General features: G+C 38.4%; 2 protein-coding genes across 3 annotated transcripts; both read left to right on the top strand.

The window, feature by feature from the left end:
- The first annotated feature begins 403 nt into the window (after positions 1 to 403).
- Positions 404 to 15,856, top strand: LOC117381116 (heat shock 70 kDa protein 4-like). The gene is made up of 19 exons (XM_033977989.2): positions 404 to 723; positions 2,295 to 2,352; positions 2,832 to 2,972; positions 4,352 to 4,474; positions 5,660 to 5,759; positions 6,086 to 6,219; positions 6,800 to 7,044; positions 8,184 to 8,260; positions 8,681 to 8,832; positions 8,907 to 9,013; positions 9,325 to 9,458; positions 9,541 to 9,725; positions 10,904 to 10,984; positions 12,463 to 12,615; positions 13,518 to 13,643; positions 13,997 to 14,104; positions 14,183 to 14,302; positions 14,383 to 14,544; positions 15,091 to 15,856. The coding sequence occupies exons 1-19, from the start codon at positions 617 to 619 to the stop codon at positions 15,283 to 15,285; spliced, it is 2,508 nt and encodes an 835-aa protein (XP_033833880.1). The 5' UTR covers positions 404 to 616; the 3' UTR covers positions 15,286 to 15,856.
- Positions 15,857 to 16,864: 1,008 nt separating this feature from the next.
- Positions 16,865 to 25,684, top strand: rnf14 (ring finger protein 14). Of its 2 annotated transcripts, none has more exons than XM_033977992.2 (9): positions 16,865 to 16,927; positions 17,724 to 17,885; positions 19,340 to 19,470; positions 19,660 to 19,834; positions 20,847 to 21,223; positions 21,444 to 21,672; positions 23,156 to 23,328; positions 23,729 to 23,859; positions 24,882 to 25,684. In XM_033977992.2, the coding sequence occupies exons 2-9, from the start codon at positions 17,735 to 17,737 to the stop codon at positions 24,955 to 24,957; spliced, it is 1,443 nt and encodes a 480-aa protein (XP_033833883.1). In that variant the 5' UTR covers positions 16,865 to 16,927; positions 17,724 to 17,734; the 3' UTR covers positions 24,958 to 25,684. The 2 variants fall into 2 exon arrangements, with proteins under 2 accessions (XP_033833883.1, XP_033833884.1); XM_033977993.2 differs by having other exon boundaries at positions 16,886 to 16,927; positions 17,727 to 17,885; positions 24,882 to 25,414.
- The last annotated feature ends 1,747 nt before the right edge of the window (positions 25,685 to 27,431 follow it).

Genomic DNA, 27,431 nt, shown 5'->3' on the forward strand with positions numbered 1-27,431 from the left:
TATTATTATTATTATTATTATTATTATTATTATTGCACACATTTTATCGTTAATATTTTACTAATTACTAAACATTTTATGTTTGCCTCACCATCACAGCAAATTCATTGTTTGTAAATTATCTTCACTTACTATGACAATAAACCTTTTTTCTGATTCTAATTTATGACATTATTATTGACGTAAGTTATGTCAAACACCAGTATTTGAATATCTAGAAATTACAATAGGCTATAGATCATGGTAAATACAAAGAGCTAATAAATGATTTTAAAATTCAAGGTCAGAAATCATCTCTGGTCAGAAATCTAGAAATATTTGGCATTTTCTCCGTATACCCGTTATGGAAAGGTCCAGAGTAGTCCAGAGATGTCTAGAATCTGAAGTCTCGCGTTACTTAAGTGAAATCTCGGTGAGAAGTCTCTAACAGCGCTCGCAGCTGCAGCTCCAGCAGAGAGCACACAGACACCGGCTACAGAGTGGATTATGAAGCAAGCAACCCGATTTAGCACATCGGGACCGATTTAGGCTCTTCTGTTCAACTTTTGCTTTCTTCTCAGGCTGTCTTAATACTCTGTATCCTCGCTTAAATAGAGAGATTCTTATAAGAGGCAGAATGTCCGTAGTAGGATTTGATTTAGGTTTTCAAAGCTGTTATGTGGCTGTAGCCCGAGCTGGGGGGATTGAGACAATCGCCAACGAGTATAGCGACAGATGTACACCGTAAGTACTATTTGATTCTGTCCTTTATAGACACAATCCGTTGATTCTGGGGCTGGGACACTCCTTTTCAGCCTGTCTTGTTTCCTCACCGGTGTCTCACAGCAGTTACACGTGAATAGCTTAACCGCCTAGCAACCGTTATGTTCGTTAATGGTAACTAACGACAATGTTTCGCTAGTTTTTAAGGTTGAAATATATCATCAAGTGTTTAATCTGTCTCCTAAAAAAAAAACAAAAATGCGGGTTTTAGTTGTTTTGGACAGAGTTAGCTTTGAAATTTATCACAGGTTTATTACAAGTTACTGTATGTTCGGTGTTATGCGTTATCTTTAAATGCCATGGTTGCACGGGCGGGCGGCGTTTGCTCTTTGTCCATCGCCTAAGGGGTAGCTACAGAAGCCCCGCCCGACCGGTGTGTCCTGGAATAGAAAATGTACGTCTATGCGTTATACTCAGTGACGACAGCAGCCAATCGCTCTTTGGAAGATTCTAGCAATTTTCTGTCGCGTGCCTCTAAGAGTTAACTACAGAGCCATGAGCTATAAATAACATTAAAACACGAGGTTATTTGTTAGAACATGTTGTTTTGGCCCTGGCTTTTAGCTGATCTCTCACAAAATTTCACTTGATTTTAAATAAACCATGAATACACACTGAGTAACTTATATTTTGTATTTTGAAGTAGATTCATGAGAATGTATGGGTTGGATTTGCCTCACGTGGGCTGCAACATCTCATTTTGCTGCATCCTTAAAAAAAAACATGTAGCAACAATGATCAGATGCCCTTCCTTGGTCCTTGCTCGAACAAACCAATTTATTGTCTTTAAATGCTGTTTCCTACATGAGATGATACTGTAGTTTACACTTTACATGGTTGATTGATTATATAATACATGATTTGTTACCTTTACAGTGTCAATATTCACTGTGCTTGTTTGAGATGTCATCTGTTTTTGATGACAAGGACAAGTGGATGTGTGGCTCGAAAGACAGATGCTGACAAAAGGATTTCCGTAGAAAATTAATTTACATTATGTACAGTTAATAGGAGTAGGCCTACAATCTACCTGCCCTCAACCTATCTCTTTAATTTTAAAAGACTACTGGTTAAAATAGGTCAATTAACAAATTTCATTATTGGCTAGAAGACTTATCTTATTGAATTGGAAATAAAAATAACTCTCCAATTTACATTAATCTATTGTATGACATAATAAAACATGTTCAACTAGAAAAAATTTAATTTGATTTTAGAGGGAAAGTGGACATTTTCACTTGACATGGGATGTGTTTCAGGAGTACTTTGACAAACAGATGAATATGCGAGTATAGAGTATGTTACCTGAATCCCGCCCCCCTCCCTCCTTTATTTTTTATTAATTTTATTATATGTCTGTTGTCTTTTTTATGTAATTACTTTGTCTATTGATTTTATTTTTATTTCATTATATTTTTTTTTATTTTTTTTTTAACTTTACTTATAAAAAACTTTAATAGGTTAATTAATTGTTTTGTTCTGTATATTTGCTTATTTATGAATTATTGTTCATATTTATTGATCCCTTTCAGGTCATTTGTATCGTTCGGACCAAGAAATCGAACCATTGGAGCTGCTGCAAAGAGTCAGGTAAAATAAATGATTATTATTACAACTGACTAATGTGTGATAGTTTAAAGGTCCTTTGTTGCACACAGTTGACTCTTGTGAGCTTTAAACTGTGTTATAATGTTATTACCTCCCCAAAACATACCTGAAGTTGTGTTTTGTTTCACTCACACGAGTTTGAGTAACCCTCTTATTATTAGTCTGTCTAAATCTCCAAAGCTCAAAATGCTCTGTTCCACTTTGTCATGTCATGAAGCGGTAGTTTTCAAGTTCACAACTACCTTCTACCTTTCGCTGAAATGATCAAACTGTTTCTAAAAAAGTGCATGGAGTTTGAAAACACAGTGAAGTACTTCCTGTAATACCACTTTATGACATCTCAAGGTAAAACAGAGTGTTTTCTGTTTGAGAGAAGAACCTAAATATGCCCCTGAATCCCCCCCCCCCCCCCCCCCCCCCCAAGTTATTGTTTTAAATGACAATACTTTATTCAACTCCAGGTGGTGACCAATTACAAGAACACAATCCAGGGTTTCAAGCGTTTCCACGGCAGAGCTTTTACAGACCCATATGTCCAGGCAGCAAAATCCAACTTGGTATACGACCTGGCACAGATGCCCAATGGAGCCACCGGCATTAAGGTAAGAGATGGGCTACTTTACTACTACTTTACCACGCAGGTCTCAAGTTTGCTCTAAAAGAAGTTAGATCTACTTGTTGTCATTGACTTAATAGCAGTAACTGGTTCTTATCATTCATACTTTTATAATTTTTCGTGCTGTGGTCAGTTGCATGACATTTGCTTATAGAAAAATGAAGAATCCATTTACAGAGCAAAGATTAACAATGACAATACATGAGTATGATTACCTCCGATCTGAAAAATAAATCTGTAAATATTATGCATCAAATCTGATGTGTGTTTTTACGGCATTAAGCTTACTGAGGTAATGTCCAGATTGTAGCAAAATAAAGTAAACTGTAAAATCAGAGCTAGAATAATTCATATTTGTAATTAGTGACCAAACCTTTATTATCAGCCTTAAGGATATTCATTGCCTTTGAGTTGGGTTTTCAAAGCTTGTGTTGCTGTATATTGTAAAATGTCCATACCTGGGTTTACATGAGCCCTGTCTCGAGCCTGTGTGTCCCTCCCTGTGGGGGTAATTAAAAAGCGTCCGGAGGATAAAGCACAAATTAGAGCAGCCCACTGTTGTTGCCTGTCTGATGCTCTTGGCTTCACTAGTTTTTTGTTTTTTTTCCCCCTAACAATAGCTGCTTGATTCCTGATTCTGATATAATTCACACTGTGTTATATCACCTGGAAGCTGTAAGATTATAATAGGCTCTTGATAGATAATTGTGTTTAATTTCAAAGTCAAATTTGATCACCTGTAGAGCTGCATGATAATGGAAAATAAAACCGTAAACTGTAGCTTAACTAAATGTGATTTTGCTTAAGAAGTTCAAAGGACTTGTCTAGAAAATTAGAGACGTAAATCACAATGAAAACTAGTAACACCATGTAACAAAATGATTCAAACTTGATTCATTTTTATTCTTTCTTTATTAGCTCTTTACTGCAATACATTCATGTATTGGAATTTGTATGTAGGTAAGATTTAACATTTTCAGAATGTAACCTGACCCACACATTAGGGCAGGGCTCTTTAGGAAGTTTTTATTAAAATTGTTCCCTAGTTTTTCCTGGTTTGACAAATAAAAATATGAAAATACCTTGATTTTCATAAATAAATGTTTAAGCTGTCAAAAAAAAGTGCTCCTTTGTGTAAATTGCATTTGTTTTTTAGATGGAATTTTAAGCGTTTCTTTGCAATGTTCCACTTTACGATGGTAAATATTTACCACAGGTTCTATTCCACCAAAGGAGGTAATATGAAAATTCATGAAAACCTGTCATATGCACTTCACATAAAAATAAAACTGAGCTGTGAGTGTTTAGTCATTTGTTATTGCACATTCAAATTTCAGACTATGACTAATTGCCTTTTAATTTCAGGTGATGTACATGGAGGAGGACAGAGTCTTCAGTATTGAGCAGGTCACTGGGATGCTGCTGACCAAACTGAAGGAGACCGCTGAAAGTGCACTCAAGAAACCAGTGGTGGACTGTGTGATCTCAGTAAGCACCTTCTCTCTCCTCTTCAACCCAAAATCTATAAAACTCTTTCTGTCTACAGGCTTGGCTAAGCTTTTTTTTTTTTTTATTTGCCCCTCACGCACAATGTAATGGACAATTAATTATGAAATCAAATTTAGTTGCTGAGTCTTGGCACAGAATGTAGAAATTATGCTTTGGTGACACAAAAGTAAAGAGTGTAATATTGTCACTGAAGCATTTTTTATTGTATTGAATCAGTGTTCAACTAAGTGACATTATAACAATAAAATGAATTGAATTGAATGGACACTAATCATTGGTGTCTAAAAATACCAAATTTACCCTGTCACATCATCAAACAGATCCTGTGCCAAAAAGATGACAAAATTATCTAAAACTAGCATAATATTTAGCCAGAAAATAAAATAGATTTCATAGTTGTAGTGGCCTCTTTTGAAAATCAGTTTATAGCTAGCAGAATGTGATACACATGACTTGCCATACCATTATGTACCATTTGTCTGTCATCTCTTGTACTAAAAATACAGCCCTGTTCCATAAACAGTATTATTATTGGCTTATTAGCTTTAGTTAAATGCCAAAAGTCTGTAAAAGTTTGTACATCCATGGCTTAAAACATGGCACAGGTCACTGATAATTTACAAACTTTTTTCATAGATGATCACATATTAAAAAATATACAAAACTGAATTTTTTATTAATTTGTTGCTTAAAAGACATTTGTATTCTTATTGTGAGCAGGTTTGCCATTCAAGACGTCCCCTAATCATTGATCCAATCAGTTTAATTTAGAGATTCCCTTCTGTATTTAATCTGTTATATAAATGTATAGATTGAATCCACCTGCTCCTGTGCCATTTTGAGCTGATCTGTCTAAAAACATTATTTCCTCTTCACACCTTGGCATTGGGTGAAGAGTGGGATGTTGTGATTTTTGTCTCACGCGGTGCTCCATATACAGTGTATGAATCCCCATTTGGCAGCATCTGTTACGTAAGATTACAGATCACACGCAAATAGGCCGTGACTTCACTGGGAGATGGACAAAATATTATTACTGCTGCTCGTGGATACATAAACCTGCATCTATAGAATGGCTCTTGTTTACTATGTCGTTATTATTGAAACAAGCAGATGGATGATTGTATAAATTCAATGATATTAACTGTGTTTGACTTGTTTTAGGTTCCCAGTTATTACACAGACGCAGAGAGGAGGTCTGTCATGGACGCAGCCCAAATCGCAGGCCTCAACTGTCTACGGCTGATGAACGAGACAACAGCAGGTATGAGGAAGTACTAAGTAACAACTACACCTATTAAGTCTAATATATGAATCACCAATAACAAGATATTTAAAACTAGCAACTGGAGTAAAATAAATGACTTGAACAACAAAAACAAAATGACAAATATGCTTTTTTCTTGCATGTCAAACTTGATTTTTTACAGACTTTTCAAATGCTATGTCGCCAAATTACTGTCCTCACCGCTCAGAATTATTTTTAAAGTCTTGAATACATTGCACATGGTTAACAAGAAACTACATAGTGTTCACTAAGCATAATTAAGTGGTTCAAACTAACTTAAATACATGTTTTTGTTTGCACAGTGACCCTAGCATATGGCATCTATAAGCAGGACCTCCCAGCGCCGGAGGAGAAGCCGCGGATCGTGGTGTTTGTGGACCTGGGGCACTCAGGTTACCAGGTGTCAGTTTGTGCCTTCAACAAGGGAAAACTCAAGGTGCGCCATGAATAATTTGTGTGGTTTTTCAACAGACAAGAGCTGAAGGGACAGAGGCTTTGTCACAGCACTGACTCAGACTGTCTCTACTCTGTGGGCACATAGACCGTTTAATGAATGTGTTCCTGCATAGAAGAGGTAGAATGACGATTAACAGTTTGTGGAAAGTGAGAAACAACATACAGTACAGACCTACTGAATAAAATATTACCATTTAACGCTCCCAATTATCTTATCAATAACGTATGAATCAGTTGTATTTTTCCAGCTGTTTTTATTTGTATATTTGTGTTTGCGCAAATCAGCAGGACTGAGAAATTAAAAACATACTTTGTATTTTCTACTGCATTACATTTTTTAACTGGACTGAAAAGTAAGATACCTGCTCTCCAATGCAGTCAAGTAAAAGTAAAACAGTATCCACTCCACAGTTCTTTACTACTTTTACTTTGTTACATTCTACCCCTGTGTAATTTCAGACATCTACATGTAAACGTTGGATATTACTTTTATATAAACCTGTAGTACTTTGCCAAAACACATTGTAGATGACGAAACATTATGTCTAATTATTTCTCAGATCCTGGCCACAGCGTTTGACTCAGACCTCGGGGGTAAGGACTTTGACGACATCCTGGTGAACCACTTCTGCGAGGAGTTCAGGCAGAAGTACAAGCTCGACGTAAAGTCGAAGCCACGGGCACTGGGCCGGTTGTACCAGGAGTGTGAGAAACTGAAAAAACTGATGAGCGCGAACTCCTCAGACCTGCCCCTTAACATTGAGTGTTTCATGAATGACATCGACGTCTCCGGCAAACTCAACAGGTTGGGTTACTACTACTTGTCACATATTTAAACAGAATGATAAATAAGTGTTGTTATTTTTTCAAGTCAATCCACTTTCTGCTGCACTATATCAGGCTCACTTTTCATGTGGTGTTATGTCTACACACTCTACTAATACACTATTTATTAATGAGCGAATTGGTATGTGTTCCAAATAATGAATGATTCCTATTTCAAATCTCTTTTTTATGCAATATGGACGTGGGCGACTAAAGACATGTCCACCCGATCGATTAGTCGACTAAAACGGGAGTGTGGCAAAAGCTCTCAACTCTTACACCTGTTTATATCGGACCTAAAATGCATTCATAAGACGACAACTCCACCTGAGTTCACACAAAAGTGCACTGTGTAGACCAACTCCATTGCACACTAGATTTGGTTCTGTTTAATTTACTTTTGGGTCGGCCATGTTCACTCACTGCAAACACCACATCATGAGCCATGTGAGAGTCCATCAGCTGATTGCCAAACTTAATTCTATGACAACCTGCTTCAAGTAGACAGAATATGAGTGTGTGCACTTGTTTCCCCTATACGCAGTGGTCTTTTCTTTCACCTGTGTCTAAATACACTGTAAAGACTGTATGTGCTTGTGGAGGAGAAAATGCTATTTGAACAGCGCACAGACATTGCCTCGTCAGACAAATGTGTCACACAGCAGCTCTGCAGCAACCATTCATGCAATTATACATCTTCCGAGAGCTTTTTTTTGACAAATTCCATACTGTCGGCCCAAGGTCAGTTGTGTTCACACTGCACTTGCCCCACTCCAGAGTGCAAGTGAAGCTACTCCCAGATCTCCTGCTTGAAGTGCAATCAGAGCAGCCGTGTACTGCGATCCAGAATGCATTCGCACCAGCCTTGACCTATTAATCAACTAAACGACTAAAGGACTACAGTCCTATTATGAAATGTAAATTATAATGAAAAAAATAACTGAAAATGAAAGGGTGTAATCCAAAAAGTGCTCCTGTGTTTCTAAAGTAGCTGCAATTACAGTGTGACTATTGTAAGCAGTTGAGCGCTGTATTAGTATGGCCCATTTTAATCTAGCTATAAAAAGAAGCTTGCTTGTGTGGGCGTGCTAATAATATGTTGTGACTGTGTTTTCCCAGGGGTCAGTTTGAGGAGATGTGTGCGGGGCTGCTGGCCAAAGTGGAGGCTCCCCTTCGCAGCGTCATGGAACAAGCCAGTGAGTACCACCAGCTGATTTAGAGACAATAAAATCTCCTACACAAATGAATAGTCAGATAACTTAATTGTCCTAATTACACACACACGGTTGTCTCAGCAGTGCATATTAAAAGATATATTAAAAAGGTGGATGTTGTTTAAAAAACATCTAAGATCCTCAGTAGTAATACTATATTCATGTAAGATGATGTACGTAAGCATCATGTGCTCTGACAGGCCTCCCCTCCAGACACTGGCAGCACACATGGCTGAACCAGTTCTCCAGTTATGTTATCCTGCCTGTTTTATAATCCAGTTTTATTTGTTGTTGTTGGGTTTTTTTTAGTACCAATAAATGAACCCCCAAAACACTATGTAGATGTATCACTTTTTAGTTAAATTCCCTGTCTAACATCTCTCGTGTTCTTTGGTTTCTCAGAGCTGAAGAAAGAGGACATTTATGCAGTGGAAATCGTCGGCGGTGCCTCCAGAATTCCCGCCATCAAAGAGCGAGTCAGTAAATTCTTCAGTAAAGAGCTCAGCACCACTTTGAACGCAGACGAGGCCGTGGCACGCGGCTGTGCTCTGCAGGTAATCCACAAATCTTTAAACCAAAAGGATCATTTAAAAAGCTGTATTTTGTAACACGCAATGTTATTTTCTAGTGCGCCATCTTGTCACCGGCATTCAAAGTCAGAGAGTTTTCCATCACAGACGTCGTTCCATATTCAATCTCACTGAAATGGCATTCAGCGGCAGAGGAGGGACAGAGGTATTGTATTGTTAAAGAAAAAAAAACATAATATGAAGCATTATTATGATATTTTATTCATTGAAATTGGATTTTTAGGCTCGATAAAAGACTAAATTTTATATACTTCTGATCATCAAACAATAAAATTATACCTATTAGTTCAAACCCCAACATCTGACTCACTAAAGATTCAAAATGGCAGTTTTTTCTATTCTGCAGTATGGAATTTATATTTTTCAGTTGTTTTATAGTGTTAGTATTTTTTAACTGGGAATCTTTATCAGCATTATTAACAGACTTTTCATCCTTGTTTTTGTATTTTGTTGCAGCGATTGTGAGGTTTTCCCCAAGAACCACGCTGCTCCTTTTTCCAAAGTCCTGACGTTCTACAGAAAAGAACCATTCTCTCTGGAAGGATACTACAACAGCCCCAAAGAACTGCCCTACCCCACAGCCACCATCGGTAACTCTACTCACACCCACTACAGCTCGAGTTATTTGTTTATACACACAGATCTTGACTTTTGCCCTTCTTGATCCATCAGGCCAGTTCGTAGTCAAAAACGTGATCCCGCAGCAGTCGGGTGAGAGTTCAAAGGTCAAAGTGAAGGTCCGAGTCAACATCCACGGCATCTTCAGCGTCTCCAGCGCCTCTCTGGTGGAGGTGGTCAAATCCACAGAGGGGGAGGAGCCTATGGAAACCGATCCAATCACTGCAAAGGAAGAAGAGGTAAGACATTTATATGGATGCAAAATCACAAAGACTGTGATAAAACGTTGACAAATGTTAATGCCCCTAGATATGTTTAAAATGCACAACTAAATCTGGATTTTAAAACATTAAAATCTCAAATCTAAAAATTGTTTTCCAAAATAGTTAAGCGCAGTGAGTATGGATTATAGAGATAACATGCCACTGACAGTTTATAACATGTAACTTTGCTCAACCAGGACACACCTAGTATTTTCTTTGCCATGGAGTCAGCTCTGAGGCATTCAAGTAAATTGTTCAAACAGGCCTAAGACAGCTTTAAAAAGGGTGGACTTGTTTTCCTTTGACAGGATTGTTACTGCCATCTGCGCTGTTAAACAAACTGCTAAAGAATGCTCATTTTCAAAATGCCCACTGTAATGTGGACAAGATTGTGCTGGCATTTAGTAGTTTTGGCAGATCAGTAAATTGTAACTCCATTGGCTTGAAAAGAACTTTAATTAAACACTTGAACATTTCAGGAGGTTGTCAAAACACCTAGTTAAGTGGTGAAGTAGAACTTTTTTTTTTTTCCTAAATTGGTGTGTTTCACTTTGTCTCAGCCTGACAATTTATTCATTGAAACATTAAAAACAGAGCTTTAAGTCTGTATCTAATTATGTTTTTTATACGAATTCTTATTTGATTTGCTGATGTTGGCATAGAAACGGGAGACATTTTGTTTTACTACTAATTTAACCAAACCATATTAAACTACGGTTAGTGTTTCATTGCATGTTGGTTATTGCTAACCCAAGTATTCATGGTGTTTCATTTGACAAATGCTAGAACTAATGAAATTTTAGCAGGACTTGCATAAAAGCACAAATCAGCTCTCCTGTTATAGTTCCATCTACGGCAGTGCCTCCAGCGAGCCGCCCCCCGAGGGAATGTACATGACATCAGCTGCAAAGTATCAGTTGGTAGCCCTTGGTAGTCTCTTTTTTCTTTTTTTTCCCCATCGATAACATGTGTGTAACTCCTTCACACCTTGCATTTAAAAGCCCATAATTTAAGGTTGGGCTGACTGTTAAGTGACACCATTGAACCGGGATAATCATGTCAACAGAGAGAGAGATAAGACCGCACTTACTTGAGCATGGAAACATATGTTCTTTTAATACTATTTTGTATTTGTTTTATTTCTCCTGTGTCAGAATAAAATGCAGGTGGATCAGGAGGAGCAGAAAATGCCTGGAGGTGCGGGGGAGAAGAAGTCAGAGGCTGAGGAGATGGAGGTCTTTAACATTTCATCATTTAACAGTAACTTGACTAGTGTGGCGACGTTTTTGAATGTTTTGTTTAAACTGCACCCGACGCATAAACCGCAGAGACCCTCATTTATCATCAGTCTCTGAAAGTCCTGCCCTCTCACTCTAATTTTACCCTGAGTTTCCTAAAACGTCTACACAATTATAACTTGTTTTTATAATAAATGCATTTTGAAGGTTAATGTTTATTTTATCCAGATCAAGCCGTTCAAAAGGCAGTTATACTTTTGAATGGTCTATGTTCATAACCTTTTGAAGAATAATAATAACTAATTAGAAAACCGAGGGGCCGCAGTAGGGCAGTCAAGCAGAGCGCAGCCGGTTCAGATCTCACCAGATTTACATATGGTCATCGTTTCACCGCATCTCCAGTCTCAGTAATGTAGCTGTGTTATGACATCTAGATTAAAAAATAATAATAATAATTTCTATGAAGTCCAGCATCGAAATGTACATACAGATATTACCAATAATTGCCAGTACACATTATCAACTAGTATTTACATTTTAGGACACGATAGCAACACAATATAAACAATATATGTGATTGCTGAATTATGGAAGGACAGAAGTTGTGCCTTGGACAATATCAGTTCGTGACAGACTTTCAGTTAACTAAATATTTGGAAATTATTTGTATTTTATTAACAACATTACCTTCCATCCTACACTAAATGCTTTGTTGAATTAAAGAAGACATTGTGCTTGTGTTTGCTATATAATTTATGACTTAATCTATGACATCTGTGGATCAGTCTGTTTAGTTTGGGCATTTTAAATCACAATATCAATCTAAAACAACTTAATAAAAAAACAGGTCCACTCACTTCTACGTTAGAATATTTCGGTGCCCAATGTGAGTCAACGCGTCTGTAAACGTCGTCACAACAAAGAGTTGGTATAGGACATGGACAGCTGCAGATCATGTTAGCGAGCAGAAGATTTTTATTAAATTGTACCAAAATGACTACGTGACACTGCAGAATCCTATGTGTATTATCAAAGTAGAGAGAAGTGGGCGTAGGGATCAGGGATGGTGAAAATAGGAGTTGATCGGCAATATGGTGCCTTGAAAATAACGGATTAAAGCTGGCTCAAATATGCACAAATCACACCAAATAAACCTTTGACAGTGTAAATGCTGAGAGAAAACAATTATAACATGGTTGAAAGCTCTAAAAAGTAAATTTTGCTTGCGTGCCTACTAGTGTCTATATTAAGAGTTACATTACTAAAAAGCTCTAAAAATACTAAGTACTAAATAACATTCAAAGATGCTGTCCCTAATGAATCTAAAATACTATTTAACCAACTCCTCTTAGTGCCTCTGCATGTGTAGTTGCCCCCCCTGCTGGTCAGACAGCTCACAACACATGTTATTCTTTTTATGTTTTTTTTTTTCAGTAATACTTAACAAAAACTCAACCACCCTGTCCCTTTTCCAGACATCGACAGAGGACTCTAAGGAGGAAAAGAAGAACGAGCCGCCCCAACCCAAAAAGGCAAAAGTCAAGACGAAGACGGTGGAGCTCCCCATTGAGAACAGTTTGCACTGGCAGCTGTCCACAGACGTGCTCAATGGGTTTGTGGAGAATGAGGTAATGCTCCAAAAATCACCAGGAATGTAGAGCACGCTGATGTAGTGTTTAATAGCCATAGTTCAAGCAACAGGCAATGAAAACGTATTTGTGTACCTATTTTTAAACAAACTGTGTGTAAGAGTTTAGTTTTTAATTCCGTAACCATGACCTAACTGATCTCAGACACACGTAAACATGTTCAGATTAAATATTCTAGTGCTGTTTTATTCTTAATAACCAAACCTTTGAACGTGATAGTCAAGTTCTTTACGTTATAATTTTTGGGTGTTTTGGTTCTCAAGACGATTATCCAGTCAGAAAGCAGAATGAGCCTCACATGAGTCTCACATTTGTGTTGCCAGTTTCAGTGCTGAAATCCAGTTGGTTTATATCTAAAAGGGCTCTCTCTGATCTGAATCCTCACTACCTAAACCTCAGCATCTGCAGCTCATCATTAATCAGCTCCTTATAACCTGTCCATATACTGAGAATGAGAAAAACTTGTCTGTGTTCTGTCTGTGTATCTGTAGGTAAAGGCCCTGGCAGCTCAGTACCTTTTTTTTTTTTTCAAACTGCAGGCTGCATAAATTTCCTTTAATATCATTTGTTAAACAGCTGTGTTTTGCGTGACTCGTTTTACCACTTATTGCCTAAAATAGTCAGTGAGACTAATGGGCCAGGATCACATGCTGATTTTAAAAGTACAGATGTAGAAATAAAAGTTAATTTAATATTATTTAATTAGTTATAATAGTTTTTCTTGTGTGCCCTTGTAATAAGACATTCTAATACTAGTCATTTCTAATAAGTCTGTATGTTTCAGCTTATATTTAACTGCTCTGCTTTGTCACATATTATAGTCATTGATAAATTTGATATTTTAGGTTTTGTATTGATTTGTTTGATTGGGACATTTGCAGGGCAAGATGATCATGCAGGACAAGCTGGAAAAAGAGAGAAATGACGCCAAGAACAATGTAGAAGAATATGTTTATGAGATGAGAGACAAACTGCACGGAGTACTGGAGAAATTCGTCACCGAAGCAGTGAGTATAAAATAAAATAGTTGCGTCTGCTACTGTATTAGGAGCTTTTATGTAATAATTGTATGCATCGCTTGTAAAGGAGTGGTAGAAGGTGCTGTTAACGTTATACTGTGTTACAATATAGACATACTACATACAGTGTTTGGCTTTTGGTTACAGTTGTTGAATTTGTTTATAGCAAAGGATGAAGTTACTACTAGTTGCTATGGATCAGACCTGGACGACGGAGGATTACACAGACATTTTGAATTTATTTAGTATAATTTGCCTAGTCTTATTTCTAACTACATAAAAAATGTGTTTTCCATTCTGAAATCTGGAGTATATATCAGCTTCGTTCTTACCGTCTTTAGGATCGCGATACATTCTCTTTGAAACTGGAGGATACAGAGAACTGGCTTTATGAAGATGGAGAGGACCAACAGAAACAAGTTTACATTGACAAACTGTCTGAACTTAAGGTAAATAAAACAAGTTCAAATAATGTACTCAGTCTGTCCTTGTGCACTAACCCAATGATTTTTTTCCCCCCTCAACAGAAAATGGGTCAGCCGATATGTGACAGATACATGGAGGCAGAGGAGCGGCCGAGAGCGTTCGACGAGCTCGGCCAACAGATCCAGCAATACATGAAGATCATCGAATGTTACAAAGCAAAAGTAGGAGCCGTTTATTATTTGTGTCATGTAAATGCATTCACGTTGATTTACTGACACTTTAATTGCCGTTCCGTCGACAGGACGAGCAGTACAACCACCTGGATGAGCTGGAGGTGACCCGGGTGGAGAAACAGGTGAACGACGCCATGGTTTGGATGAACAGCAAAATGAACCAACAGAACAGTCAAGACCTGACTGTGGACCCAGTGGTCAAGGTCGCAGAGATCCGCGGAAAGGCCAAGGTAAGAGGACACATGCGTATTATGGGCATTTACGTAGAATATAAAATGTATCTAAGGTGTATACTTAATAATAATGAAAATAACGGTAAGGAGACTCATGCATTACCTGAATTCTCGCCTGGTCTTTTGCAAATTTGATGTTATTTAAGTTTTATTGTGACCATAATGTAGCATATCAAAAAGAGTGTATGTTACATTGATTTTAAGTATTATATAAAAAACTGACAATACTTTGCCTTTTTTAAATTGTTAGGCTCTTATTAACTTCCTGATCTATCTCTATGGAAACAAGGAAGCAACTTATTGATCAGATTTGGGGGGTTTTAAGCAACAAAAACACCTGTAATTGAATAAATGCAAGGCAGATAAAATGAATACCATATTGTGAAACAAGGCAAATCAGTTTTATCTCTGTGGTTTCAATTGTTTCCACTTCCTTTTCTCCAAAAACAGCTTCTAGACTAGCTGTAGTAAAGGTGCATTTTCCTAATAATTGAGTAGTAATAGCCGTACAATGAGTGACGTGTTCCTTCTCCATCTTTACAGGAGCTCTACTCGTCCTGCAACCCTGTCGTCACCAAACCAAAACCCAAAGTGGAGTCACCGAAAGAGGAGAAAGCGCCCACGAACGGGCCCGTGAACGGACACGACGAGCCTGCGCCCACAGAGGACAAAGCCACGCCCACAGGCAAAGGGAAGGAGACGCCGGAAAACAAACTGCCCCAAATGGACATCGATTAAATCCTTTACGTCAACAGCTGCAGTTCCCTTCCTCCGTGCGTCCTGCCGCTCCTGTCCTGATAGCTGATTTTTTTAAGATTGTAAAATGGTGGCAGTAGATTATTGTTTTTGAAGAAATGAGAAGTCTGTACAAAACCCAGCACTGTTCGTTAAATCGGCCGACTGTTGGCATGGTTTAATTTATATATTATTTTTGATTTCAACATTAGATAGAATGTTGATAACGATTACAAATTTGTGAGTGTATTTTCGAAAATGGCTTTATTTTCTGTGTTGCTGATAACATTTACGTTACATTAATAGAAATATGATTGTTTTATGCTTTGAGATTGACAAAAGATGTGGAACAGTAAAGCAGTTATCCATAAATACTGAAACATTGTATGTATATGATTGCCGTAAGCGAGGTTTTGGGACTATTGTAAACTATGTGGATTGTTCTAGGGCTGTATATGACAATAGTGCTTTTTCACTTAAATAACTGCAACTGCTGCATACCGACGTATTTTGTTTAAGGAATGTTTCTGTTCACTTTACCTGTTCTGTCCGTTAAAGCTAGTTGATACTACGACTTGGTGTCATGCAGTATTTTGTTTTTGCCATTCATTGCATTTGTTGTATTTTTTTTCTACTTCTGAATACAGTGAAGGCTGGTCCAACAACTCACCAAGACCAGGGTGCTAATGTTGTTTCCACATCACAAGAGCAAAATAAAATAAAACAATTATATATATGTACACAAATTAATATGACAAGGCATCATTTGAGTGTAATATGTTGACATTCCAGGAAAACATTTGGACAGGGTACAAATTATTTTTAAATAAATTCAAGTTTATTTATATAGCACAATTAAAATGCAATTAAAGATGTCCAAAGTGCTTCCCACAAAGTCAACAAAAACAGACATTGCCGGGGATTTGCGAGTAGCTACCAGTTTATCAATATATATTTAATCTGAAGTAATAGTTATGAACCCTTTACAACACAGGTAATAATTGACAGGGAATAAATTAACCATAGTCTAAATTGCGCTGTTGGGCAGAAGAATTATGAGGCAGCACAGATAACAGCAATAAGCCATGAACAATGTGATATGTAGTGTTTATCAGACACACACACCACATTGGGACCAAACTGAGATTAAACCAGGAACTAAACCTGGACTTGAACAGGATTAGAACAGGCCCAAACCAAATCCACATCAGTATTTACCTTCAAAATATGAATAGTCCATAAATCCTACCTAAAATGATGTCAACATGCATGATAATATTGTAAAAATATTTGTAGTATCATGAATAAATTTTGTTGAAAATTGTACAAAAAGATCTGAGTGCACATTTTCAAAAAAAAAATAAAAAAAATGGCAGCCCACATGTTTTAACACAAAAAATAATAATAAATAAATAAAATAATAAATAATCTGTGACATAACTAACATAATATAGTTTTATTGTATTCTTTCCTTATGTAAATCGTTCACTCAAACAGAAAATCTAAGTAGACCACTAAACTTAAACTATAACAAAACTAGACCAAAGTGGGCGGAGTTTCATTGTTCTGGAAACTGCTCCCGGAACCTGGCAACCCACGTGACCCAAACAGGTCAAAAGTCAGTCGCTAGCTTTAGCACCTCAAGGTAAGAAACGTGTTATTAACTTATTTCTTATCACTCTTTCATGGTCGTAACATCATATACGAATCGAGTAGCTGTATTTAAGATAATCAAACGACAATATGAACATTTTAATGCCTGACGTAGCAACTGTTTACATGTATTTAGTGTGACAGAGCTAATGTAGCCGGGCTATTTATAACACAGAAACTAGTTTGATCACTCCTAGCATCGCACGTGTGTTTATAGAGGGTTAGATATTAAATTAGACGTACTATTTTGATTATAAGCATACCGTTTATTGTAGTTTTTTGGTTCCTGGTCTCTCCTGAGTTAGCAGTTAGCTTGTTAGAGCTTGTTAGCAAATCTGACGTTTAGTTGCATGTATTTTACATCATCCCTCTGCCTGTATAGTCCTCCAATGATGGACTGTGCAGTGGTGGGTCTTTAATAACCTACACCCAGTCCTGGGTCTTTAATAACCTACACCCAGTCCTGGTAGTCCTTTAATAACCTACCCAGTCCTAGTCTTGGTAGGTCTTCAATAACCTACCCAGTACAGGTGGTGCTTTATTAACCTACCCAGACCTGGTAGTTCTTCAGTAACCTACCTAACCTACCCCCAGTCCTGACAGTCCTTCAATAACCTATCCAGTCCTAGCCCTGGTAGTCCTTCAATAGCCTACCCAGTCCTGTTAGTCCTACAAACTAACTTCTCTGCATTATTATGAACTGCTTGTATGTATCTAACCTACTGTTTATCTTGGTTGTCAATGCAGGTAATGATTGCACTAACGTTGACTTGTTTGGATTGTCATAGCAGGTATGTAAATGTCTGACGATAAGGAAGCGCAGGAGGACGAGCTGCTGGCTTTGGCGAGTATCTACGATGAAGAGGAGTTTCACGGAGCTGAGGCTGCCCAAGGAGGAGAGGTGCAGGTGTGTGTGGAGCTGCCCCTGGATTTCAAAGTAGTTACAAAAGGTATTCCATCAATTATTCCGGCTTATTTGTTATTGTTTTTCTGTTTGTATTTGGCCTTAACTATAATGCAGTGCAATGTTGTGTTTAGTGCTACATATATGTGCTATAGAGCAAAAGATGTCTGTGTAATCCCACAGTCGTCCAGGTCAGATCCAGAGCCAAGCCGCTTCTTCAGTTCTGTTTAGGTTGCTGGTGGATACTGCCTTATATATATCTGAAGGGAGGGGCTAACTACTAACTACTACTATTGAATAGCACTAAGTGTGAACTGTGCCTGAGTCATGTTTTGCATAATTGTTCAGGCTCTTAATGGGTGCTCTCACATCTATTAGCATACTGGCTATTACTGTTGTTTTCCTTATTTTGATTTAGGTCTGAGGATGGTGTTGTAAATAGGGGATGAATGACGTCTAAGCCCCCATTCCTGTTCAAAGATGGAGTATCTTACCTAACAGAAATTGCCTCTTTAGCTTCCCTCTCAAACCATTTCTTTTCTTTAGCTAAGATCGATAAGCTCTGTTGATATTTAGGGACGATTTTGCTAATTCTCCACCAGTCTAACCTGAATTTAGTACAAAAACATCTATGGCCTTGTTTTACTACAAACTGGATAAGAGAGCAGTGTTTTTGTATTTTTGCTGCAGCCTCTTTGGATGCATTCAAATAAAGCTTCATGCATGTCCTTTATGTATATTTAAGCAGTTGGTTGGCTCAAACAAAATATCGGCTTCTGCTGGAGATTTAAGGCCGACAGCTGATACAATAAAAGGGCAAATATATTGGCCTGCCTCTAGTTCACACATTGTCAAATAAAGCCAGGTCTAAAACCTCTTTAACATCCTGAACAAATGTTTTATGTTACCTGGAGAAATACTGAATGGGAGAGGGAAGAGGACTGAATCTGGACTGACTAGATCAGGACTGAACAAGGTTTTAACGCAGACTCAACCCCTTAAATCCATCATAAATCCAGAACTAAACCAGAGTTGGACACAAATTATATCTCTAATCAAACATTGCTAAACAGTTTGTTCCTGCATTTATAAATAATATGAATCTCTTTTTGATCTGGCACCTTTGTATTTATGTGAATTGCTTACTTTGCACACTCTGGGCAGAACACTCAAGTCATCAGCTGCCTCTATGCTGCCTTAGGACCAGACTCAAAACCCTAAACTGTGGAACACTCCTGTTACACATTAGAGCTGCCATTTTTCTAGAGAGGTTTAAATCGCTGGGGAAACACACTTTTTTACAATGTTTTTTAACTCGAGTTGATTTTCTGTAGATTTATCTGTGTTCTTAGCATTGTTTTATTGTGTTAACTTGTGTTTTACTCTGTTACTCTTTTATATTCTGTTTTTATGCATATTGTTGAGCTCTTCGGGGCAGTACTGTCTGTTTTTAAATGTGCTGTATAAATAAAATTTGACCTTGTTTTGTTGGTGTCACAGGAGACAAGCAAACGGAATACAATGTCTGCTTCCTACCTCCGCTGGTGCTTAACTTTGAGTTTCCTGAAGATTATCCATCTACATCTCCACCGCACTACACACTCAGCTCCAAATGGATGACAAGAGCACAGGTATCTCTCTCAAGACGTGTATTTTCTTCTTATTTTACGTATCTTTCTTACAATAAATTTAATACCATCTTATAAACAAGGGGGTTCCAAAATCAGCAGAGACTGTTTTATAAAACTGGTGAATAACGTAGCTCCCACCTCTTATATAGTTGTGAAAAGACCTTATACCATCACGTTACTGCTCCTCAGATGAGCGCACTCTGCAGACGTCTGGATGAACTGTGGGAGGAGAATCAGGGCTGTGTCATTCTCTTCACCTGGATTCAGTTTCTTAAAGAGGAGGCAGTGCATTACCTCTGCATCAAGTCACCCCTGGAGGTCCACAGAGCAAAGTCCAGCAGCGAACGCAAGAAAACTGAGCCAGGTACAGTGTGACATGGTTTTAAATGTGCCCTTTTTTAGTTCTCAGATCTCACAGTGAGGATTATTTCAATTCAAATTTCCATTCATAGCGCACATTTTAAGCGCATTCAAGAAGATAAACATGTGAGTGAAGACTAGGATATGGGCCACTAAACTAATACAAGAATTCAACTTTGCTCAGACTCACATGTGGTCCCTGGTTTTCTTCTGTCAGGCCAAAGATGGAACACTATCAAGCAGAAGTAACATATACATACATTTAATGGAATCTAGAGGTGTTACGTAAGAATTCAACAGGGCCCGGTTGGCTAAAGGCACTTTAAACTGTATGTAGAGGTCATTTTTTTTTATTATTCTTATTCTCAGTGTATGAATAGGCCTTTTGTAAAAGTTCAGAACCTCCAGAATTCCCTCTCTGAGCTGCAGAGGTTGCACTAACACACATTAATGATTGGCTACAGGTAAATAATAATAATAATAATAATAATACATTTTATTTATAGGGCGCATTTCTGGGCACTCAAGGTCAACTTACAATACAATACAATTTACAATTTACAATTTACAGACAGTTAAAATCTACATTTATGAACATACAGTTAAAAGGTGCTTTAGGAGGGTGCTGATCAGAGAGAGTCCTTTTAGGTTTTAACCAACCCAAATGAGAGACTAATGTGAGGCTCGTTCTGTTTTCTGATGATCCTTTTGAAAACCAAAAAAAGCAAATTAAACAGCTTCACCGTCTAGTATAAAACTGCACTATTTTCATTGTACTGCAGTTAAGAATAAATCAACCTTACAACTGTTATCAGTAAAAGGTCATGTTTGTGAAACTAAGTAGTGATACTTTGCAATAACATCAAGCTGGGGGTGTTGTACATGTAAATCTAATGGTAGAATGTTTAAGAGTTACCATAGTGATACAGCACGCACATTAGCAAACACTGTCAAAAAAGGTTTTAAAACATCTTGTGACTTACTCTGATGTCTTTTTGTGTAATGTTTGGTTTCAGAAAAGAGAGAGGAGAAAAACAGTGAAGTAAAAAAAACTCCTGATCCCTCCTCCGCCTCCTCCTCCGCTTCCTCCTCCTCCGTCGCTCCTCTGGACCCGCGGGCTGTCGTTCTGTTGGACCCCCGCGTGGATCTCCTGCCTCAGCTCCTGGATCACGACGAGGCCCGGCGCCAGAGACTGTTCGACGGGAAGGTGTTCTGCTGCGGCATCTGCTTCAGCGAGAAACTGGGCGCTGCCTGTTTGTGCTTCAAAGAGTGTCAGCACGTCTACTGTAAAACCTGCATGAGCGAGTACTTTCAAATCCAAATCAAAGACGGAAACGTTCAGTGCCTTAACTGCCCCGAGCCCAAGTGCTCCTCTGTGGCCACACCGCCGCAGGTAAAGAAAAAAAGGTCCAACTCCGTGTGTATTTGTATATTTTTCAATCTAAGTTTTTGTATTTGAGTGTAGTTTGTTTTTGAAGTTGAGATAAATTACATAAAGAATATATTTACAGTACGATGAGTTCTTCTGTTGTACTACTGTAGCATGGCCAGACATATTTTTGAAGGATCTTGGATGGTGGAGTTAAAAGTATATTTGTAAATGTGTTTTGCAGGTGAAGAATCTCGTCGGTGAGGAGTTATTTGCTCGTTACGACCGCCTGCTCCTCCAGTCCAGCCTGGACCTCATGGCGGATGTGGTGTACTGTCCCCGCGTGTCGTGTGGGACGCCCGTGATGGTAGAACCCGACTCCACCATGGGCATCTGCTCCGGGTGTCAGTACGCCTTCTGCACGCTCTGTAAGATGGGCTACCACGGGGTCGGCCACTGCAAATTACCCACAGGTAAAGAAGGACAGAAGTATCACAGTACTCTGCTATGAAATGACATGTGACGCAGTGGGATTAGTACTTTTTCCTTAATTACCAGTGTAACATTCTAACTTTATCTGTATTTAACAGCGTTTAGTGCTTGTTTAGTGTTTACTGTTTGTCTGTTGTTACTTCTGAAAAAGTCTGTGCAGTTTTTCACTCCTCAGTCAGTGGCCACGTCTACATCACACCAAAGATATGTTCATCATCGGATTATTTGTGTCATTTATTTATTCATTATTTCTTCATTCTTTCTTTCTCTCTTTCTTTCTCTCTCTCCCTCTCTCTAAGCCGTTTCTTTCTCTCTCTCCCTCTCTCTAAGCCGTTTCTTTCTCTCTCTCCCTCTCTCTAAGCCGTTTCTTTCTCTCTTTCTTTCTTTCTCTCTCTTTCTTTCTCTCTCTCTAAGCTGTTTCTTTCTCTCTTTCTTTCTCTTTCTCTAAGCAATTTCTTTCTTTCTCTCTCTCAGCCATTTCTTTCTTTCTCTCTCTCTAAGCTGTTTCTTTCTCTCTCTCTCTGTCTTTCTCTCTCTCTCTCTCTCTAAGCCGTTTCTCTCCCCCCCTCTCTCTTTCTCTCTCTCTCTAAGCCGTTTCTCTCTCTCTCTTTCTCTAAGCCGTTTCTCTCTCTAAGTTGTTTCTTTCTTTCTCTCTCTAAGCTGTTTCTTTCTCTCTCTCTCTCTCTAAGCCGTTTCTCTTTCTCTCTCTCTAAGCTGTTTCTTTCTCTCTCTCTAAGCCGTTTCTCTTTCTCTCTCTCTAAGCTGTTTCTTTCTCTCTCTCTAAGCTGTTTCTTTCTCTCTCTCTAAGCTGTTTCTTTCTCTCTCTCTAAGCCGTTTCTTTCTCTCTCTCCCTCCCTCCCTCTCTCACTCCCCCCTCTCTCTTTCTCTCTCTCTCTAAGCTGTTTCTCTCTCTCTCTCTCTAAGCTGTTTCTTTCTCTCTCTCTCTCTCTCTCTAAGCCGTTTCTCTTTCTCTCTCTCTAAGCTGCTTCTTTCTCTCTCTCTCTAAGCCGTTTCTCTTTCTCTCTAAGCTGTTTCTTTCTCTCTCTCTAAGCCGTTTCTTTCTCTCTCTCCCTCTCTCACTCCCCCCTCTCTCTTTCTCTCTCTCTCTAAGCCGTTTCTCTCTCTCTCTCTAAGCTGTTTCTTTCTCTCTCTCTCTAAGCCATTTCTCTCTCTTTCTCTCTCTCTCTCAGCCGTTTCTGTCTCTCTCTCTACCGTTTCTCTCTCTCTCTCTCTCTCTCTAAGCCATTTCTCCCCCCCCCTCTCTCTCTCTCAGCCGTTTCTCTCTCTCTCTCAGCCGTTTCTCTCTCCCTCTCTCTCTCTCTCAGCCGTTTCTCTCTCCCTCTCTCTCTCTCTCAGCCGTTTCTTTCTTTCTCTCTCTCTCTCTCTCTCTCACCCAGTATGTTCTCATTGTTTCTTTATCTCTGACTGATTAATCCAAATAAATGATTTTTGTTTGTGTTCCAGAGGAGCTTCGTGATCTCAGGGACGAGTACCTGGCTGCCAGTGCAGACGGGAAAAAGTTCATGGAGCTGAGGTTTGGTAAAAAGGTGATTCAGAGAGCGGTGGAGGAGTCGTTCAGCCGCGACTGGCTCAGCGAGAACTGCAAGAACTGCCCCCGCTGTGGCACCAACATACAGGTCAGAACACACACGGAAACTGGGTGATAAGATAGGGGAAAAAATCACACTTTCGATCATTATTTCAATTTAATTTTGTCTAAATATAAGCAGTACAGCCTGTAATCATTGCCATTTAACACAAAAAAGTCAGATTTATTTCTCCAAATTCTCAATTCTTCTTCAAAATTGACTGTAGACCTCGAAAAAGCACTAAGCACAGAATTTGCATCAGAAATGACTCGAAATTTGATCAATTGCTTATGGAACTGGAATAATCTGATCAGTAGCGTCAACATTGCCTGATTTATATACGATCTGTGTTTTACAAAATATAATACACCCACAGTTTACATATTAAATGACAAAAGAAATGGTCTCTTTCTTGAACATTAGTGTACAGTTTGTGATCTCTTTGTAGAAAGTGGATGGGTGTAATAAGATGACCTGCACGTCGTGTAAACAGTACTTCTGTTGGCTGTGTCTGGGAGTGCTGTGTCGAGGAAACCCCTACAGCCACTTCAACAACCCCCAGTCTCCCTGCTTCAATCAGTGAGTATTCTGTTCAAATGCAACCACGACCAAGAATATATAAAACTACCTCTCTTAACCCTATAGCGTCGGTTGCTATCACCGCCGATTGACTCGCGATTGCCGACTTTCCATGACCGTAACTTCACATTATAGACCATTATAGCTCGCCGAGACTTTTTTCTGGTTTTAGCCATAAAAATCATGTTAAAGGAAGTATCATCATGTACTTTTTCCTTTTTCCACACAACTTCCTCTATTTTACAAATCCATCCTGATTTTCATTCATCCTGGCGACACCTGCGCTCTGATTGGTCGTCTTCGAGGGACGACATAAGCACATGACCGTAACGACAGTAACATATTTAAAGAGCCCCATGCCTCTGCTTTGAGACGCCGTTTGAATTTACACGAAGCACAATTGTTTGCGGAGTTACGGTGATGGACAGTCCGCAACCACGAGTCTATTAGCGGAGATAGCATCTGACGCTAAAGGGTTAAACGCAAACTTTTAGAGAGATGAAAGCAATTGCACCAGCCCTTATTAACTTCCTCGAGCAGCTTATATCGTTTTGAGCTTTAATTATAATTTTGCACGTAACTTAGGGATGGACAGTGTTGGAAGTAACTAAATACATTCACGGAGGCTACTATTTTTATTTTGTTGGTATTCAGAATATAGTTACTTACAAGAAACACATAGTGGCACTTCATCAAATTAGTAAGAAAAGCAACTCTAGGTGTATCTATCAAACTTATCAATCAATCAAACTTTATTTCTGTAGCACCTTCAACAACCAGAGCCGACCAAAGCGCTGTACAACATTAAAAACAAGATAAAAAACTATAAACATCATACAAATAAGTCAACAAAGTACATTACACCATTAAAACAAAGAAAGTACCACAGTGTAAAAAGCCATTCTAAATAAGTAGGTTTTATTTATAGGTATATTTTTTTGACATAATTAATCATATATGGAAACATTGCAAACACAGCAGTTACGATCGGTCAAGTAGAATCAAATTTTTGTGTTTTCCAGATTATTTTTTGACGTGGATCCGGACGACGGTGATGAGTTTTTCGGTTTGGGGTTTGACAGTGATGAAGAGGACTAAGCGGTGCACTAAACGTTCCTATGTATTCTATTTAAACGCACTTTATCCCACCAAACAATCACTGTGGCTGTGGCCTTCACTCTCTCTGGGTAAACAAACACATGTACAGTAGCTATATGTATGTTACAACCAGTCTATAAAAAAGAAAACACACATATCATGAGTGAAGTGTGACGTTTCAGAAGAAGAAAACACCTTTTTAGTTACATCTTAAAAGGCAGTAAAACAGTAGTGTTCAGGAGTGATGATCTATGATAAAATTGCAGTTTTTTTTGCATATTCCCATCTCTAAACATCAATGAATGTCACGGCATTTTTCCAACATCATCAGATTTCCGCGTATGGATATGTTGCTACTATTACAACTTAAAGGTTTGTAATAGCGGTTTACAACTTACAAACTGGCACTTATAATTATTTTTGCTACAACTTGCCACCAGAATTCAATATTTATCCGTTCAGTTTAATTTAGCATTTTAAATTATTCTTTGGGAATGCCACTGTGTGTTCGGGATGTTATTTGGGCAGTTTTTTATGGAACTGGTCAATACGTTGCCAAAATTTCTCATGGATTATTTTTTTTATTATGTCTTATGCCTTGAACTGAAATGTACATGGATTTGTTTTAAAATGACAATGTTTCTTTTTTTTGAGGTTCTTGTTCAATAATCAACTTCATACGCATAATGTTAATGCACAGAACAGTTGAATAAAAGCTACTACATATATTTTTTGGTATTGTTTTATTGTTTGTGTTCGTTTTATGCAGCCTGTATGATTCTCTATTTGGAGTCAATGGTTCAATTCCACTTTCGGTCACTACGTCTGTGAATATCCTCTTTGGTCGTCCTCTTGGAGTCCTGATCTAAACACATCCATCTACTCCGCCTTTCTATAGTCCATTTAAATCTGGGCTTCTTTTTCTAAACCACATGTGTCAAACTCAAGGCCCGGGGGCCAAATGCGGCCCGCCATGTCATTTTATGTGGCCCGCGAGAAGGTAAATTGAAAGGCTGGACTGTCATTTTAAAATAAGTCTGTGCTGCTTTAATGTCTGCATCGATCATAAACTAATGAGATTTTTCTAACAAGTGGAACTGAGAAATATTTGCAAATGATCCCAAAATGTTCAGGCAAATTGTCAGCAGTTTCAATACAAGTGTGTGTTAGTTCAAGGAGAAAAACCTGCATGTTTTTTGTGTTATGAGGCGCGGTCGGTTGTGAAAATGAACTATCTATGTCGGCATTTTGACTCTAAACACGGAGCTAAGTGCACAAACAACAAATTGTCCAATAATTAAAAGGCTGTTTTTGAAGCTGAAGGTCTGAGCAGGTGTGCCCCGATACACTTTTAAAAATGTCAGTTTATCAGGGGATACGCAGTTACAGACAGGCAATATTTGCAACTTGAATAAGTAATAAATACAGAGAGTTATCTAACAAGTTAAAAAGTAATTACATTTATTTTACATGACACATACATTTAGTGACATTTGTTGTGCCGCAGAGTCACATCTGGCCCTTGATGGCGGCCATTTTGCTCATGTGGCCCTCAGTGAAAATAAGTTTGACGCCCCTGCTCTAAACAATTTATAAATGTAACTTTCTCGATGAGTCCACCAGTCGCTACTCTCCATGGAGGTGTTATTGCTTTGCCTTTTACAATATGATATAAATCTATCCACTGATATAAATCTATCCATAGACAAGCAGGTCAGTTACAGGTCAGATCTGTGGTGAGGCAAGTCCAGTAAGATATGGTATGGTTTTATTTGGACAGGGACAGTGCACAACAACACATTGACCTTAAAAAACAGGAAAGATGTGCAGTTTGGTGCCAGGTTATAGCAAAAATACTAGTTTCCACGTGTCGTCCCTGGACAGACTGATGTTAAGTAAGAGTAAAAGTTTGGTGTAAGTGGATAAAAGACCTGTAAACGTACGGTAAATATGTCTAATACGACACATCTCGCCCCTCAAATACGCCATAGTAATTAGTTTTGGTTTTTTTTTAATCAAAATATCTTTTAAGGAAACACATTTTGTCCATTTTATTACCTTTTGCAATAGAACCAACCTGGACACCTGAGGCATCACACAGACACCTTTAAGGAATAAATCCAAGCTAAGATTAATGCCATACCGTGGAACATTCTACTCCAGGCATGTCTAAACTGTGGCCCGGGAGCCAAATGCGGCCCTCAGACCATTTTTTTCTTGGCCCTCACTCTTCCAGCTGAATTGGCCCATATTACCTTAAACCACATGTGTCAAACTCAAGGCCCAGGGGCGAAATCTGGCCCTCCAGGTCATTTTATGTGGCCGCGCCGTGATACTCCTGCAAAGTTAAACAGTACTTTTTACTGTATATTTCTGAAAATCTACTTTAACAAGCCCATGTCATATATTTAACGTGTCCCATTAAGGATGTAAGCGTGAATAAAGGTCTAGTGGTTCAGTCTAACTTGTAATAA

Source organism: Periophthalmus magnuspinnatus, chromosome 14, assembly GCF_009829125.3.
Source record: "Periophthalmus magnuspinnatus isolate fPerMag1 chromosome 14, fPerMag1.2.pri, whole genome shotgun sequence".
Classification (NCBI taxonomy): Eukaryota; Metazoa; Chordata; class Actinopteri; order Gobiiformes; family Gobiidae; genus Periophthalmus; species Periophthalmus magnuspinnatus.